This window comes from Pelobates fuscus, chromosome 1, assembly GCF_036172605.1.
Source record: "Pelobates fuscus isolate aPelFus1 chromosome 1, aPelFus1.pri, whole genome shotgun sequence".
Classification (NCBI taxonomy): domain Eukaryota; kingdom Metazoa; phylum Chordata; class Amphibia; order Anura; family Pelobatidae; genus Pelobates; species Pelobates fuscus.
The window spans coordinates 399,240,780-399,259,679 of NC_086317.1; the positions used below are offsets into that span (position 1 = coordinate 399,240,780).

Here is an 18,900-nt window from a genome sequence, read left to right on the forward strand (position 1 = left end):
AACTGTTCTGCTTTCAAAACTGTTTCATGTTTGATTTTTTTTTCAGCAATAAAAAATGCTTCATGTTTGAAAAAATATATATTTTAGCATGGTCATGTTTCGTTTTTTTATTTTATTTCTTGGTTAAGCTTTATAATGTTCACTTGTTTTGATATGCTTATTTTACGTCTCTGTGATGCTTCGAGTCAAGGCTTCAAAGGTGACCACATATGTTTCCTGAAGCATTCTTCTTTTAGCAGAATTAGTTAATAAAGGATGTTTTCAGGGAGGATATTTCCAATACTGACCAAGTTATGATTGGTTCACTAGCACAATCAGGAAAGCCAGAGTAGATTAGCAAAAAAATATATAAGGACTTCCCTCCTTGCCATCCCTAGTGATCTCATATTACATTGTCAGCCTTCACTATGAGCACTCTTGCAGTGTACCGGAGCATCTATACGGAAGAGCAGTTCCAAAAGATCTATGGCAGTGCTAAGGACCTAGAAAGGCCTGCTCCGAGCCTAAGGGACAGATTGACAAGAAGCTGGAAATGTTCTTCCCATGCTTTCCACACTTTACTTAAAAATAGGATCCCAATTGTTGGCTGGCTACCCAGGTACAAGTTAAAGAAATGGATTCTAGGAGATCTCATCGCTGGCCTGACAGTTGGGATAGTTCATATCCCACAAGGTAAGTAAATAGGTTGGAATTTTCTACCATAGTAAATAGAATGGGCTATTATTAAACTCAGAATTACTAGCGTTTGAGAGATGTGCGTAGCTATATCTACCTGCAAACTACATTATTTGGACCAATTGTTTATCTTAGCAGATGTTTTGGAAGTTGCAAAAGTGGACATGACAGATATTCTATAAAACATTATTAAGGAATTTAATCATGTTTTTATGCAAATAATTTTTTGTGAAACAACATTCCAATGGATTCCATGTTCTTTGCTTTGCCTATACAAAATTGCCCAATAATTACTTTTTATAGATACTAACCTGCTGTGACTGCAACAGCTTTATTCAAATATGCAATGCAACACTATTACCAACAAACAGTTTCAAACTGTGTGATTTATTTAATTTAAAAAATATATATATTTTTTTTCTATGTTGCATAATAGACATTCTAGAAACTGTGAAATATTATTTTAAAAAAAGCTGTGTAATAAATTTTTAATTTCCTTATTTTTTAATGAAAATTAAGACTATTCAAATCAACTTATCTATATAATTTGAGATAGACATGTAGATTATAGCTACTGTAGCAACACAGTAGATAGAGGTCTATCTATGTTTTGAGATAAACAAATATAATTAATATGTTGTAGATAAAGATGTTTTTATCTATCTATCTATGTTACTTGCTATAGGTAGACGGATGGACAGATAGATAAATAGATAGAAAAGAGTGTGCTATACCTAATATTTTAAATAGTTAAATAGATAGATATTACACAAAAATAAAGATGTAGCTCACTATTGGTCTGCATCTATCTATCTATCTATTTCTAGCAATACAGAACAATCTATGTGTCTATTTTCCTCAAGTAGTATAAAAAAATAATAAGCATCAGTAGATAATAGATAAATGGAAAGTAGACATATTACATAGATATAAGTAGGGGTAAGCATTAATATGTAAATACATATTTACCTGTTTTTCTTTGAATATTTTCTATCTATGTATTTAGCTATCTGAAAGTCTATCATTATTATGTTAGATAGACAGATAGGTGGATAGATATATAGGTAGATAGATACATAGATAGATAGATCCAGGGCTGGACTGGCCCTGGTTGGCTGAGGCTCCTGGGCCCTCAGAAAGCCCAAATCACCAGGAGTATGCCATTTAAGTATTTTTCCCTTGGACTGTGTCAGTCCGAGGGGAGTAAAGAGGGAGTAGCTGGGGGCTGGTGCGGCCGAATGAGGCTGCTGGCGCCGGAGGGAGACCTGTCAGTCTCCCTTCAAAATGTACATAAATTCTGTCTGCATGCCCAGCTCCCGCACATACCCCCCCAAACATAGCTCTACCTCCCGTACACAAGCCCCACCCCCACGCAAGTTGCTGACCTCATTGGAAGAAAGAGGCCCCAATATGGCAACTTCACCTGCCAGTGCCAGGTAAGCTTCAGCCATGACAATGATTGTGTGTGTGTGTGTGTGTGTGTGTGAGCGTGTGCCTGCTAGTGATTGAGCTTGTGTGTGTGTGTGTGTGTGTGTGTGCGTGTGCCTGCTAGTGAGTGAGCTTCTGTGTGTGTGTGTGTGTGTGTGTGCATGCTAGTGAGTAAGCTTGTGTGTGTGCCTGCTATTGAGTCTGTAGGGTGCATTGGTGTGTGTCAGTGAGGTTTTCTGTAGGGTGCATGTGTGTGTCAGTGAGCTTGTCTGTGGTGAGCATGTGTGTGACAGTGAGCTTGTCTGTAGGGAGCATGTGTGTGTTTGTCAGCGTGTCTGTAGTGCGCAAGTTTGTGCCAGTGTGCTTGTGTGTAGTGAGCATGTGTGTGTCAGTGAGCTTGTCTGTAGAGAGCATGTGTATTTGTCAGTGTGCGTGTGTGTAGTGAAAATGTTAGTGTCAGTGAGCTTATCAGTAGAGAGCATGTGTCAGTGTGCTTGTGAGCATGTGTGTGTCAGTGAGCTTTTCTGTAGGGTGCATGTGTATGTTAGTGAGCTTGTCTGTAGTGAGCATGTGTGTGCCAGTGTTCTTGTCTGTAGTGAGCATGTGTGTATCGGTGAACTTTTCTGTAGGGAGCAGGTGTGTACCAGTGGGCTTGTCTGTAGAGTGCATGTATATTTTTCAGTGTGCTTGTGTGTAGTGAAAATGTGTGTCTCAGTGAGCTTATAAGTAGACAGCATGTGTCAGTGTGCTTGTGTGTTGTGAGCATGTGTGTGTCAGTGAGCTTTTCTGTAGGGTACATGCGTGTGTTAGTGAGCTTGTCTGTAGTGAGCATGTGTATGTGTCAGTGTGCTTGTGTGTAGTGAGCATGTGTGTATCAGTGAGCTTTAAGGTAGTGAGCATGCGTATGTGTCAGTGTGCTTGTCTGTAGTGAGCATGTGTGCACCAGTGATTTTGTCTATTGGGAGCATGTGTGCATCAGTGAACTTGTCTGTATTGAGCATGTGTGTGTCAGTGAGTTTGTCTGTAGGGAGCATGTGTGTTTCAGTGAAGGTGCCCGTGGGGAGCATGTGTGTGACAGTGAGCTTGTCTTGAATGAGCTTGTCTGTAATGAGCATGTGTGTGTCACTGAGCTTTTCTGTAGGGAGCATGTGTGTGTCAGTGAGCTTGTCTATAGTGAGCATGTGTGTAAGTGAGCTTGTTTGTAGGAAGCACGTCAGTGTGAGCTTGTCTGTAGTGAGCATGTGTGTAAGTGAGCTTGTTTGTAGGAAGCATGTGAGTGTGAGCTTGTCTGTAGTGAGCATGTGTGTGTTAGCTTGACTGTAGTGCTTTTTATGTCAGCACTGTAGTGCTTTTTGTGTATATCAATGAGATTGTTTGTTTATGAGGCTGTGTATCAATTGAGCTTATGCGTGTCAGTGAGATTGCTGGTGTCTGCATGTGAATATGCTTACTGTATAATTAAATGTTTTACTCTTTCTATAGATAAGCATAGCTATAAATACAAGAAAATAGAGCAATCTGTGTATTTTATATTGTTAAAAAAATAGATAATAGATATCAGTAGATAATAGATAAATGGAAAGAAGACATATTTCACAGATGTAAGTAGGAGTAGAATTAATATGGAAATACAGATTCATCTGGTTTTTATTTTCTTCATTGATTTTTCTATTATTATTTTATTAAACTATCTTTCAGGCTGTCAATATTATTTTAGATAGATGGATAGACAGACATACATACATATATTTATGTATTCATATAGCTATGCATTCTTTATATCTTGTTTTCCGTTTTCTTCTGCTCTTGACCTTAGCTTGACGTTTTCTTCTGCTCTTGACCTTAAGCCCTGCCATTCTAAGTACTAATAGTTTTTTTATTATACACTTATTTTATTATACAATTATATCAATATTATACACTTATAAAAATATATCTTTGTTTGTCTTTAGAGATGTCCCGAATAGTTTGCTGGCGAATGGTTCCTGGCGAACATAGCTTGTTCGCGTTCGCAGACACATTCTAGCCAATCAGCAGCAGTCCATCCCTCCCAGACCCTCCCACCTCCTGGACAGAATCCATTTTAGATTCATTCGGAAGCTGCATTCTTAGTGAGAGGAGGGACAGTGTAGCTGCTGCTGATTTAATAGGGAAATTGATAGCTAGGCTAGTGTATTCAGTGTCCACTACAGTCCTGAAGGACTCATCTGATCTCTGCTGTAAGGACAGCACCCCAAAAAGCCCTTTTTAGGGCTAGAACATCAGTCTTTTTTTTTTCCTGTGTAATCTAATTGCAGTTGCCTGCCTGCCAGCGTGTCAGGCTCACAGCGTATACTGTGCCCACTTGCCCAGTGCCACCACTCATATCTGGTGTCACAATAGCTTGCATTTAAAAAAAAATGTAATATAATAGCAGTCAGTTTCCTTCACGCGTGTGCGTTTCAGGGCCTACCAGGGCACAGTGTCACACCAGTGCAACTCATATCTGGTGTAACAGTAGTGTACATTTAAAAATAAATAATAATTTTGACTGTAATAGATTGAATAGCAGTTAGTTGTCTGCAAGCGTGTGTGTCAGGCCTACAGCGTCTACTCTGCCAACTTCTGCCAGTTCACAGTGCCACTCATATCTGTTGTCACAGTAGCTTGCACACATAGTACCACTAATCGAAAAAAAAAAAAATGACAGGCAGAGGCAGGCCACCCCGCAGGGGCCGTTGTGGCCGTGGTGCTGTGATTCCCTTTGGTCCAAGAATAATGCCCAGTGTTCAGAGGCCACGTACCCTGAACTCGAAAAGTTCTGAGGACATGGTTGACTGGCTAACACAGGACACCCAATCTTCTACAGCTTCCGCTTGGAACCTTGACGCACCATCCTCCTCCAGCTTAGCTTCGGGCACCTCTCAAGTTACCACTCGCCCTCCTGCCACCAACACCAACACTAGCACCACAGCCGCTTCACTTGATCTGTCAGAGGAGTTATTTACACATCAGTTGGAAGAAATGAGTGATGCGCAACCATTATTGCCAGAGGATGTAGATAACAGGGATATGTCTCAGTCAGGCAGCATTACACACATGGACGTACGGTGTGATGATGATGCTGCTGCTTCCTTTGCTGAGTTGTCAGATACAAGTGAAGCGGTTGATGATGACCATGCGTCCGTGGAAGTCACGTGGGTGCCCGCTAGAAGAGAAGAAGAACAGGGGGAAAGTTCAGATAGGGAGACAGAGAGGAGGAGACAAGTTGGAAGCAGGGGGAGGTCGTCGCAAGGAGCTAGTGGCACAGTCAGACAGCATGCATCGGCACCCGGGGTCAGCCAGACAGCACGCCAATCAACGCATGCTGTTGCCACAACCAGAATGCCGTCATTGCAGAGCTCAGCAGTGTGGCATTTTTTTTGTGTGTCTGCCTCTGACAACAGCGATGCCATTTTCAACCTGTGCCAAAAGAAACTGAGTCGTGGGAAGTCCAACACCCACCTAGGTACAACTGCTTTCCGAAGGCACATGATCGCACATCACAAACGCCTATGGGATCAACACATGAGTACAAGCAGCACACAAACTCAAAGCCGCCATCCTCCTCCTGGTCCAGCATCTTTACCACTGCTGTCCTCCTTGCCCCCTCTCTACCATCCGCCACTCCGTCTCTCGCCTTGAGCAGTTCCTGCTCATCTGCCCACAGTCAGGTGTCTGTCAAGGACATGTTTGAGCGTAAGAAGCCAATGTCACCAAGTCACCCCCTTGCCCGGCATCTGACAGCTGGCTTGTCTGAACTCTTAGCCGCCAGCTTTTACCATACAATCTGGTTGAGTCTGAGGCGTTCAAAAAAATTTGTAGCTATTGGGACACCGCAGTGGAAGGTACCCGGCTGAAATTTCTTTGCACAAAAGGCAATCCCCAACCTGTACTCGATTGTGCAAAAGGAAGTAATGGCATGTCTGGCACACAGTGTTGGGGCAAGGGTCCATCTGACCACTGATACCTGGTCTGCAAAGCATGGTCAGGGCAGGTATATCACCTACACTGCGCATTGGGTAAACCTGCTGACGGCTGCAAGCATGGAATGCGTGGCTCTGCAGAGGAGTTGGTGACACCGCCACGACTTGCAGGCAGGCCTGCTGCCACCTCCTCTACTCCTCCTACTTCATCCTCTTCCATAACCTCCTCATCTGTTGGAAGCAGGGGGAGGTCGTCACAAGGAGCTCTTCTGCTGCTGCGCCTTGCTCCACATCAACGGCACCCCCCCCCAGCTCCCCAGGTACTATTCCACATCCCGGATATGGCAGTGTCACGCCGTCTTGGGGTTGACTTGCCTGAAAGCAGAGAGTCACACCGGACCAGCACTCCTGTCCGCCCTGAATGCACAGGTGGATCAGTGGCTGACTCCGCACCAACTGGAGATCGGAAAAGTGGTTTGTGACAACGGAAGACATTTTTTGGCGGCATTGAATTTGGGCAAGTTGACACATGTGCCGTGCATGGCACATGTGTGTAATCTGATTGTACAATGCTTTGTGCATAGGTACCCAGGCTTACAGGACGTCCTGAAGCAGGCCAGGAAGGTGTGTGGCCATTTCAGGCGTTCCTATACGGCCATGGCACACTTTTCAGATATCCAGCGGCGAAACAACATGCCAGTGAGGCGCTTGATTTGCGACAGCCCGACACGTTGGAATTCAACACTCCTAGTGTTCGACCGCCTGCTCCTCTGCGGAGCTGGGAATTTTTTTGCCATGTTACTGGACGCTCATGCGCAATGCCTGTAGGCTCATGCGTCCTTTTGAGGAGGTGACAAATCTAGTCAGTCGCACTGAAGGCACCATCAGCGACATCATACCATTTGTTTTCTTCCTGGAGCGTGCCCTGCGAAGAGTGCTGGATCAGGCCATAGATGAGCGTGAAGAGGAAGAGGAAGAGTTGTGGTCACCATCACCACCAGAAACAGCCTTATCAGCATCGCTTGCTGGACCTGCGGCAACACTGGAAGAGGTTTGTGAGGAAGAAGAGTCAGAGGAGGAATGTGGCTTTGAGGAGGAGGAGGAAGACCAACCACAACAGGCATCCCATAGTGCTCGTTGTCACCTATCTGGTACCCGTGGTGTTGTACGTGGCTGGGGGGAAGAACATACCTGCAGTGAGATTACTGAGGACGAGGAACGGGACATGAGTAGCTCGGCATCCAACCTTGTGCAAATGGGGAGTTTGCGGTTGTGCAATTGGACTGTTTGCGGTTGTTTGGGTGCGTTAAATGGGGAGTTTGGTCTGTCACTGTGAAACGGGCGTAACCCTTACACTACCTGATCGATACAACATCATACCTGAAGCACGTTATTCCAAACAATTTAGGAATGTTACGTGATTTATACCCTTTATGGATTAAAACCAGACTCTGCATCAACTATGTAATTTTCCATGGGAGTTTTGCCATGAATGCCCCTCCGGCATGCCACAGTCCAGGTGTTAGTCCCCTTGAAACAACTTTTCCATCACTATTGTGGCCAGAAAGAGTCCCTGTGAGTTTAAAAATTCGTCTGCCTATTGAAGTCTATGGCGGGTCGCCCGTTCGCGAACATTTAAGGAAATTCGCGTTCGCCATTTGCGAACGGAGAATTTTATGTTCGCGACATCTCTATTTGTCTTTAATGAAGGACTTCATAAAAAAAAAACTTTTCAGGTTGAAATATTGCCAGGTGAATCTTAATTATTTATTCCACTTTTGTCACAATACGAAATGAGAAATTAATGATTTTGCTGAATTTAGGGATCTAACAGGGAATTCTAGACTTAAAGGGATAGTATAGTCACCCATCTCAATGAAGTGGTCTGGGTGCAGTATATCTGTCCCCTTTAAAACATTGCAATTTTTTCAGAGTTAAGTCCTCATCTAGAGGCTGTCTGTATGCTTTCTGTTGCCCTGACTGAGTAAAACTATAGGAAAGCATTAATTCAATGCTTTCCTATCTGAAAGTTTGAATGGCGCTCACCATGCCTGTGCATTAGATTCCCAGTGCTCCTCTATAAGGAGTACTGGATTGGACATCAGCAAAGTTCCTACCTCCTCTGTGACATTGCTGGTAGTTGAGAGGTGGGCAGAGCCAATGTGCATTAACTGTAAATCATTGATTTCATAGGTTGAACAAGTTTCTACATTTGAAATAGTCTGCATCATTCCATATGCTTTAATGCCAATAATGGTGGCTTCGCATGCAAGAGGCTATTTCTCAAGTGACAGGAAAGAAGTATGATGAAGCAGAATTTGCACTTGAAATGACAAAATCCTTTTCACATATTTTATTGCAAATGTGCAGGTGTTGTTGCAAATCTGTTGTGTTTAGTGTGTGTTTTAAAATGAAAAGGTATAAAAAGAAAAATGGGAACGGCTTGAAACTGTGTAGTCGTTTATTTAGTTAACGAGCTGGTATGATTTTAGAATATTTCACACTTGATGTAAAACATAATTTTACAGGGACACTATAGTCACCTGGACACCTCCAGCTTAATGTATTCATTCTGGTGTGTAGAGTCTGTCCCTGCAGGCATTATAATGTAAAAATGTTTACATCACTGCGTAAGGACACCTCTAGTAGAATGTCACATAGAAACATAGAATGTGACGGCAGATAAGAACCATTCGGCCCATCTAGTCTGCCACAATTTTCTAAATACTTTCATTAGTCCCTGGCCTTATCTTATACCTAGGATAGTCTTATGCCTATCCCAGGCATGCTTAAACTCCTTCATTGTGTTAACCTCTACCACTTCAGCTGGAAGGCTATTCTAAGACTATATCCTCTTGTTGTGGTAGTTTTTCTTCTTTTAAATTAAGTCTTCTCCTTTACTGTGTTGATTCCCTTTATGTATTTAAATGTTTCTATCATATCCCCCCTGTCTCGTCTTTCCTCCAAACTATTCATGCTAAGATCATTTAACCTTTCCTTGTAAGGTTTATCCTGCAATCCATCAACCAGTTTAGTAGCCCTTCTCTGAACTCTCTCTAAAGTATCAATATCCTTCTGGAGATACGGTCTCTAGTACTGCGTACAATACTCCAAGTGAGGTCTCACCAGTGTTCTGTACAATGGCATGAGCACTTCCCTTGTTATACTGCTAATACCTCTCCCTATACAACCAAGCATTCTTCCAGCATTTCCTGCTGCTCTATTATATTGTCTGCCTACCTTGATGTCATTTGAAATAATTACCCCTAAATCACTTTCCTCAGATGTTGAGGTTAGGACTCTATCAAATATTCTGTACTCTGCCCTTGGGTTTTTACGTCCAAGATGCATTATCTTGCACTTATCCACATTAAATGTCAGCTGCCACAACTCTGACCATTTTTCTAGTTTACCTAAATCATTTGCCATTTGGCTTATCCCTCCTGCAACATCAACCCTGTTACATATCTTAGTATCATCAGCAAAAAGACATACCTTACCACCACCTTGAGGTACCCCACTGGTGACAAGACCATGCTTCGAATATACTCCACTGACTACAACCCTCTGTTGCCTGTCACTCAGCCACTGCCTTACCCATTCAACAATATTGGAATCCAAACTTAAAGATTGTAGTTTATTGATAAGCCTTCTATGTGCAACAGTATCAAAAGCCTTACTGAAATCTAGGTAAGCAAGTTGCCAGCCTGGGTACCTCCTTCAGCAACCAGCGGTCCACTGCATACATGTGTCACTGTATATAGCAGATGTAGGCCATGTATGAGTTACTGTTTCAACAGACTCAGTATATGTGACTGATATCTCTGTGTATAAGGCGCTATTAAGACACACCCACAATATATGTGATTAGTATATTCTGTATGCAAGTTGGTATGATTATATAACCCCAATTTATACACAGCCTTAGTATATTTAATATATGCAACTGACCTAAGGTCTGTGTTTTGTGCTGAAATATAATATAGCCAAATTCTACCAAAAACAAAAAAAAAAGCACTGTTGTACTGGGTAAGTGACTATTACATACTGTGGATTTTCTATTTTATTTTTTTTTTAATGAAGTAGATAAAAGAAACATAATGCCTTTGGCTGCATTAGATTTCTTCTCCCACAGGTGTTTCAGGATAAGCAATTAACACAATTAACCACTTCAGATAGATTACAGGTATTACTAAACCTGTCTGTGTGCCTCTCCCAGGAGAGAAGGAGACCTGATTTCCAAAATGGAGCATGGTAATGTTCAATGGAGTTACTGTTTTTTGTGTGTACACCTATGTATTTACACATAAGACAATTCTACAAAGGTTTTTCTATTGCCATTTATCATCTCCTCTCTGATTAAGAGAGGGATTTTTCTGCAATCAGCAAGATCTTCTAAGCTGTACATCTGCAATCAGCATATATATTAAGGTTAAACACTTTTGAGTTTCGTGGCAGTGTTTAACCTTAATATATATGCTCATTGCAGATGTACAGCTTAGTAGATCTTGCTGATAACAGATGCACAGCTTAGTAGATTTTGATGGTTGCAGGAGCACAGCTTAGTAGATCTTGTTGGTTGCAGGAGCACAGCTTGGGCTATTTATTGCTCCCATAAGTAGGTAACTCTGAAGCAATTACCTGACTGTTTTCACTGGTATGTTTTTCTTTCTCAAATCTAATTTAACTGATTTAAAAGCTGTTGATATTGGCTTTTTGTTTCACCTGGTATAAACACAGCTTTGTATAATAATTCATATAGCTCGTTAGACCTCCATTTCACAATTATTTAGGTACTAATCATTCCTCCTATAGAGCTTGTAACCACTAAATAATAAATATGTAAAACAAGAGGAAGAGTATGACAAAATATAGTGTAGTATTTCTGGGTTAGCCCCTCCCCTCACAGCAGAAAGGAGAAGAAATAGAACTCTGAAACTGGTATAAATAGATCCTCCCCCTTCTCATCAGGCGGTCTTTGTAACTAGCATCACAACTCTTATAGTATATGGGTGGGAACGTAATGCTGCCATGAATAATGATCAGGAAAAGAAAATTACGGTAAGCATGAAACAATGTACTTATTCCTGATCAATCATGTCAGCAGTTACTCATCGGGAATACCCAAGCAGTATATATAGAGGGAGGTAGAGAGTTCAAAAACAGCTAATAGTTATAAAAACCATTATACATCATACCTGAATTAAAAGTTGTATTATATTATATTAATGTATTAGTATTTTAAATATAACCTGTCACGTTCACTTAAACATAAATCACCTCCAAATCATATATCTCAGGGATACATGATGTATCTGATTGTGAATAGAATTGTTAGATATAATCTCAATTCACCTCTGATCCAGCACTGTCATCTTCTCACCTTCATGGGTGATATGCCTACACTCTTCTTTAATTTTCTCTGCTTGGGATGTTTTCTTAAGCAAGGTAAGCCTCCTCATCCATTATGCTGACATGCTTCATTGCCAGCATGCTTACGTCTGTACAAAGTGGCCTATACAGAGCGACAAAATCCCTAGCCAGTGCTTACAGCATTTTCTAGGGAGTTACTATAGTGACCACAGTGGTTGCTATGCGTGGAGAACAAGGACTGTCTGTGGGAGGTCTCTCAGTTCTTAGTTCTATGGCACAGAGTATATCCCGAAAAACTGATTGACAGGTGGGAGAATTACCTATTTTTAAATAGTTTTTTTTTTCTTCCGATCTGAACGTTTGCTAGCAATAGCTAGCAATATATATATAATTATAATTTAATGCTTTCTAAAGAGGGCATAGGTTCTATCTAACACGACAGGTACATTTTAAGATAGCATTATATGTATATATATATATATATATATATATATATGTATATATATATATATATATATATATAAAATCTTAAAATGAAAGCTCACTATGAGAAGAATAAAGAGCTATGAGATGGCAAGACATATGAACAGTGTTTCAACATAAATGTAAATATATTGAGTGAGCTGATTGGCATACTAAAATTGTAAAAATGAGGTTTAATATAAAAGATAAATATTATAAGTCGGGAAAATAAAAATATGAATTGGCACCGTCATGACAATCATGTGATCGGCACGGCCGTGTATTATACACTTATAAAATGTAAAAACAAATTTTTGGGGGAGTAGGTACTTAGAACAGAGCTGGGTGTCAGAAAGGGGAGCTTAAACAAGGGCTCCATGGGCAGATAAGTGGCAATCAAATGGAGCCAGTTTGGGGATAGAGAATGTATATACAAAAATGGTGCATAGGGATGAATGAAACCAACAAAATAGTATTAGGTTTTGAGTCACATGAATTTGAACACCAAGGAAGTGCCTTAATATAACTTAAAATGAAAGCTCACTATGAGAAGAATAAAGAGTTATGAGACGACAAGATATATGAAATAGTAAAAACGAGGCAAGGATTAAATAAACTTGGCAGTTACTAATCCTTTCAATATGGTTGACAGAGTAAAGATGTGATTTAAAATAATGTATTAAATAGCATATATAATAAGGAAAATTGTTTCATACTTACCGTAATTTTCTTTTCCTGATAGTTATTCATATATATAGCTAACAGTAATACAAATTATTTCAATACTTTTGAGTCAGGTTTTCATCATGGTAGATTTTACTTACACAGAAATTGATATAGATATTGAGAAAAAATAAACAAAACCTAGTATTTGAGTGCACTAAAAAGTTTTAGCGTTTTACATTACAGTTTCAATACTCTGCAAGCTGAAAAAAATAGGTAAATATTTTTCATATGAAAAATTAATCAAACATAGCAGCATTTACTTATGGGTTAGCTCCTCCCCTCACTGCAGAAAGGACAGTAAATAGAACTCTGAAATTGGTATAAACAAGTCCACCGTGTATCACGTGTGTAACGGATCACCTGGCACCCCGACTGAGTACCTCCGTTAATGGATGCTCCTAGTGCTTCCTGAGGACTCCAAGCACTCTGGCAGACACCACAATCACCAAATCCGAGAAACCTTTAAATTCTCCCAAGCATATGAATGCTGTAGACCATTGAATAGGAACCATACGAATAGGCTTGTACTCCTAGCAGTCAACTGGAACAGCATACAATAAATCCTTCCCCCAATAATGAGACGACACATCACTTTGAGGGTAAAACAGGAACTCTCGACTGGCTCATCCAGCCTGGCTTTTATTCACAAACAGGTACATACAGGACACTCCCAGGGGGAGGATGAAATTGACCAATCACATGGATGTACCTCCCACACATTTCCTCCCCTTAGATTAACACTTAACCCAATTATACAGTACACACTTTTCCCCAATTCCTGGATGTACCCCAAAAACAGGGGGTACACCTTTAAATCCAGCATCGCTGGATAGCCCTTATTCGGGGGGGAAACATATCCAAAATTCAAGTCATTCGGATGAACAGTTCGGCAGATATGGGTTTCCAAAGATTTGACCGACCGCATGGGTAAAGTATCCGAAAACAGTTCCATGCATTTTGGCCCTGCGGTCGGTCACAAACAAGGGAATGAAAACAGACGAATTGCCTGTGTTATAGAGCCTGGAGAGGGTTTGAATGAATTCCCTTGTTTGTGGGGTTCTTTCTACCGAACGGCGGTTCATTCGGTAGTTTCCATACGAATTTCTGGAAGTATGGAGGTCTCAGCGGTGTTTGCCTAGTCAAGTGTCCGATTTTAGTTCCAGACACTCGACGGCAAAACACCGCTGTTCGGTAGTTTAAGATGGCCGCCGCCACGTGTTTGTTTCCCGAATGGCGGCCACCCAGAGGACAAAGAATACATTACACTGATTGCCAATTACCCGTTTGCAACATTGTTGCAAACTGTAATTGGAGGCACACTTATTCCTGGGTGGTCTGGTTGTTCGGTAGTTTCACTCAATATAATGAATGGAGTGATTCTACCGAACAATCAGAGGAATGCTGCATACATATCCCAGGTTAAGCTTAACACACAAATACACATATAATATTACAGGCAGTACACTAGAATATGTAGCACAGTCTTAAAGGGACAGTAGTCCCAAAAGTCCCAATATGTCCATAGATGCTGTTAAAAGGGCCAGTAGCAGCAATATACAGTACAATATGCCCCAAATAACCCAGGGGCCATAGTCAGTAGGTAGGAGGCTAGCAAACAGGCTTCTCCAGGGCCCAGTGGCGAGGTTGGTTTCGCCACATTTCTCCCCTTTTCCAAACAGACTAACAGGGTACCTGACCTCTTGCCGGTCAGTGCCCTTGTTAGTCCAGCAGCCCACCCACAAAACAGAAACAGCAGTACAGTCCACCCACAATGAATGGTTACTACACCTGAGTAATGGAAAAACTTGTCCAGGTCCAGGTGCCTCACCCCGGCTGTGTGGGGGACTGGTAGGCTGTTTTGGTGGGTTGCTGAGTGGGCAGAGTGGGCAGACTGGTGCCAGCCCTACTACGGGAGTAGTCTGGTTGGAGCCTTGCTGGAGACCGACTGCCTCCCCTTTAGCTGCGCAGCTCTGCTGCTGGAGACCGACTGTCTCCCCTTGAGTTACACAGCTCTGCTGCTGGAGACCGACTGTCTCCCCTTTAGTTACACAGCTCTGCTGCTGGAGACAGACTGTCTCCCCTTTGGCTAAACAGCCCTGTTGTGGGGGGGCAGGACCGACCGTCCCTACCCCCTGTGCTGGAAGTGCAGAGACCACGGTCCCATCTGCACAGGTGTGGGGCTTACAGTCTCCCCCTGGTACATTAAGCTGCCGCTGGGGAGAGGTGGTAACCAGCTCCTCTCCCATTAGAACACTCTGCCCATTGATGATCCGCCGCTGGGGAGAGGTGGTAACAATCTCCTCTCCCATGCCTACTTTCAGTCTTTGTGGAGGGAGACCGACTGTCTCTCCTCCCAATTCAGTGTCCTGCTGCTGGGGAATAGAGACTGGGCTCTCTATTCCCAAAAAATCACGCTGCTGCTGGGGGGTAGGACCAACTACCTCTGCCCCCTGTAACTCAGCCTGGGGAGGGAGGACGCTGCTCTCCTCTCCCTGCACTTCACACTGCCTTCCCGGCATATCACTCTGCTGCTGGGGGGTAGGACCAACTACCTCTGCCCCCTGTAACTCAGCCTGCCGCTGGGGAATGGGGACTGGGCTCCCAATTCCCTGCAATTCACACTGCCGCTGGGGAATGGAGACTGGGCTCCCAATTCCCAACAAATCACACTGCCGCTGGGGAGTGGAGACTGGGCTCCCAATTCCCAATAAATCACGCTGCTGCTGGGGGGTTGGACCCACTACCTCTGCCCCCTGTAACTCGGGCGCAGAGACCACGGTCCCATCTGCACTGGTGTGGGGCTTACTGTCTCCCCTTGGTGTGCTAAGCTGCCGCTGGGGAGAGGGGGTAACAAACTCCTCTCCCTTACACACTTTCAGCAGCTGGGGAGCAGGGCTGACCCTCTGTACTCCCTGTAGGCAGGGCGCAGAGACCACGGTCCCATCTGCGCTGGTGAGGGGTTTACTGTCTCTCCTTGGTGGGTTAGGTTGTCGGTGGGGAGAGGGGGTAACAAACTCCTCTCCCTTACACACCTTCAGCCGCTGGGGAGAGGGGATAACAGGTTCCTCTCCCTGAACCGTAGACTGCCACTGGGGAGGAAGGACGACCCCTTCAGCTCCCTGTAACTTGGGCGCAGAGACCACGGTCCCATCTGCGCTGGTGTGGGGCTTACTGTCTCCCCTTGGTGCGCTAAGCTGCCGCTGGGGAGAGGGGGTAACAAACTCCTCTCCCTTACACACTTTCAGCAGCTGGGGAGCAGGGCTGACCCTCTGTACTCCCTGTAGGCAGGGCGCAGAGACCACGGTCCCATCTGCGCTGGTGAGGGGTTTACTGTCTCCCCTTGGTGTGCTAAGCTGCCGCTGGGGAGAGGGGGTAACAAACTCCTCTCCCTTACACACTTTCAGCAGCTGGGGAGCAGGGCTGACCCTCTGTACTCCCTGTAGGCAGGGCGCAGAGACCACGGTCCCATCTGCGCTGGTGAGGGGTTTACTGTCTCCCCTTGGTGGGTTAGGTTGTCGGTGGGGAGAGGGGGTAACAAACTCCTCTCCCTTACACACCTTCAGCCGCTGGGGAGAGGGGATAACAGGTTCCTCTCCCTGAACCGTAGACTGCCGCTGGGGAGGAAGGACGACCCCTTCAGCTCCCTTTTTGTTTAAATCTGCTAGGCGCTGCAGGAAATCTGCCGTTGATTCCCTTATGAACTGCACAATTTTCTCAGAGGGGTTGGGTCCATAGAAAGCCAGCCGTATGGCAATCTCTCTGTCCAACCGCTCCTGAGTGTAGCCAGGCGCCATGCTTGCTCTGCTGCAGTTGCTTCTTTTGTGGATAGGGACGCTGTACGGGTACTAGCGTTGTCCTCCCTTTGTAATCCAAACGAACTGTGTCTCCGAGCTGCTTTACCTCACACTAGGACGCCATCCCACCGCTGCCACCAATGTAACGGATCACCTGGCACCCCGACTGAGTACCTCCGTTAATGGATGCTCCTAGTGCTTCCTGAGGACTCCAAGCACTCTGGCAGACACCACAATCACCAAATCCGAGAAACCTTTAAATTCTCCCAAGCATATGAATGCTGTAGACCATTGAATAGGAACCATACGAATAGGCTTGTACTCCTAGCAGTCAACTGGAACAGCATACAATAAATCCTTCCCCCAATAATGAGACGACACATCACTTTGAGGGTAAAACAGGAACTCTCGACTGGCTCATCCAGCCTGGCTTTTATTCACAAACAGGTACATACAGGACACTCCCAGGGGGAGGATGAAATTGACCAATCACATGGATGTACCTCCCACACATTTCCTCCCCTTAGATTAACACTTAACCCAATTATACAGTACACACTTTTCCCCAATTCCTGGATGTACCCCAAAAACAGGGGGTACACCTTTAAATCCAGCATCGCTGGATAGCCCTTATTCGGGGGGGAAACATATCCAAAATTCAAGTCATTCGGATGAACAGTTCGGCAGATATGGGTTTCCAAAGATTTGACCGACCGCATGGGTAAAGTATCCGAAAACAGTTCCATGCATTTTGGCCCTGCGGTCGGTCACAAACAAGGGAATGAAAACAGACGAATTGCCTGTGTTATAGAGCCTGGAGAGGGTTTGAATGAATTCCCTTGTTTGTGGGGTTCTTTCTACCGAACGGCGGTTCATTCGGTAGTTTCCATACGAATTTCTGGAAGTATGGAGGTCTCAGCGGTGTTTGCCTAGTCAAGTGTCCGATTTTAGTTCCAGACACTCGACGGCAAAACACCGCTGTTCGGTAGTTTAAGATGGCCGCCGCCACGTGTTTGTTTCCCGAATGGCGGCCACCCAGAGGACAAAGAATACATTACACTGATTGCCAATTACCCGTTTGCAACATTGTTGCAAACTGTAATTGGAGGCACACTTATTCCTGGGTGGTCTGGTTGTTCGGTAGTTTCACTCAATATAATGAATGGAGTGATTCTACCGAACAATCAGAGGAATGCTGCATACATATCCCAGGTTAAGCTTAACACACAAATACACATATAATATTACAGGCAGTACACTAGAATATGTAGCACAGTCTTAAAGGGACAGTAGTCCCAAAAGTCCCAATATGTCCATAGATGCTGTTAAAAGGGCCAGTAGCAGCAATATACAGTACAATATGCCCCAAATAACCCAGGGGCCATAGTCAGTAGGTAGGAGGCTAGCAAACAGGCTTCTCCAGGGCCCAGTGGCGAGGTTGGTTTCGCCACAACGTGTATTTAAAAGCCTGACATAGACACTTGCTCCTTTCAAGGCATCTGGCATTGATTTTTAGCACATAAGCAGGCTTCTTTCAGAGAGTGGAAGATATTATATTTTTAGATCTTGATGCTTATCTAAATCAGTATATAAGACCAAGAAAGCCTCTTTGCTTGAACTAGTGTGAAGTAAATGTGACTGATATTATGTCTGTAAATGAGCTGGTGTGAAGCACAGCACCAGTATGTATTCAGTGTATCAAGCATGTCAAACTCATGGCCCGCGGCCGACAAGGACCATCTTTGCGTCCCGGCGAGCCGCGAGTACATGCCTGTTGTTCCAAGCAGAGTAGGCACCTGCTTTCCCCATATTGCAGGTGCCTACTTTGCTCACACTTACCCGGCCGGGGAGGAGGGGACGGTGGAAGCAGCGAGGGAGCTCAGTGTTCCTGCTCCTCACTGCTCAATGGTTCTTATCTGCTGTCACATTCTATGACCTACTAGAGACAAAGGTTTAAAAATAATATCAGGAAGTATTACTTTGCTGAGAGGGTAGTGGATGCATGGAATAGCCTTCCAGCTGAAGTGGTAGAGGTTAACACAGTAAATGAGTTTAAGCATGCGTGGGATAGGCATAAGGCTATCCTAACTATAAGTTAAGGCCAGAGACTAATGAAAGTATTAAGAAAATTAGGCAGACTAGATGGGCCGAATGGTTCTTATCTGCCGTCACATTCTATGACCTATGACCCTCGTGCGAGCTGTCTGACGTGAAGCCAGGTGCCGGAATATGATGTCATATTCCGGAACCCAGCATCACTAAACCGCGCAAGGTAGCAGTGAGGAGCAGATACAACGACCCCAGGGAGATGCCCCACAACGGCTGCAAAAGGTAAGGAGCAATAAAGAAAAGAATGTGCAAGTGTGTGAGTATCTGTCAGTGTGTGTGTGTGTCTATCTGTCTGTCAGTGAGTATGTGTGTGTGTCTGTCAGTGAGTATGTGTTTGTGTCTGTCTGTGTCTGTCTGTCAGTGTGTGTGTGTGTGTGTCTGTCTGTCAT

The 18,900-nt window shown here is 43.8% G+C and overlaps 1 protein-coding gene across 1 annotated transcript in view; it reads left to right on the forward strand.

Annotated features, from left to right (window-relative positions):
* Window positions 1-406: 406 nt before the first annotated feature.
* Window positions 407-18,900, forward strand: part of LOC134568921 (solute carrier family 26 member 10-like) — a 131,148-nt gene continuing 112,654 nt past the window's right edge. The window contains exon 1 of the mRNA XM_063427638.1: window positions 407-672. Coding sequence (XP_063283708.1) covers window positions 408-672 — 265 coding nt within the window. The 5' untranslated portion in view covers window position 407. The remainder of the gene's footprint in view (window positions 673-18,900) is intronic.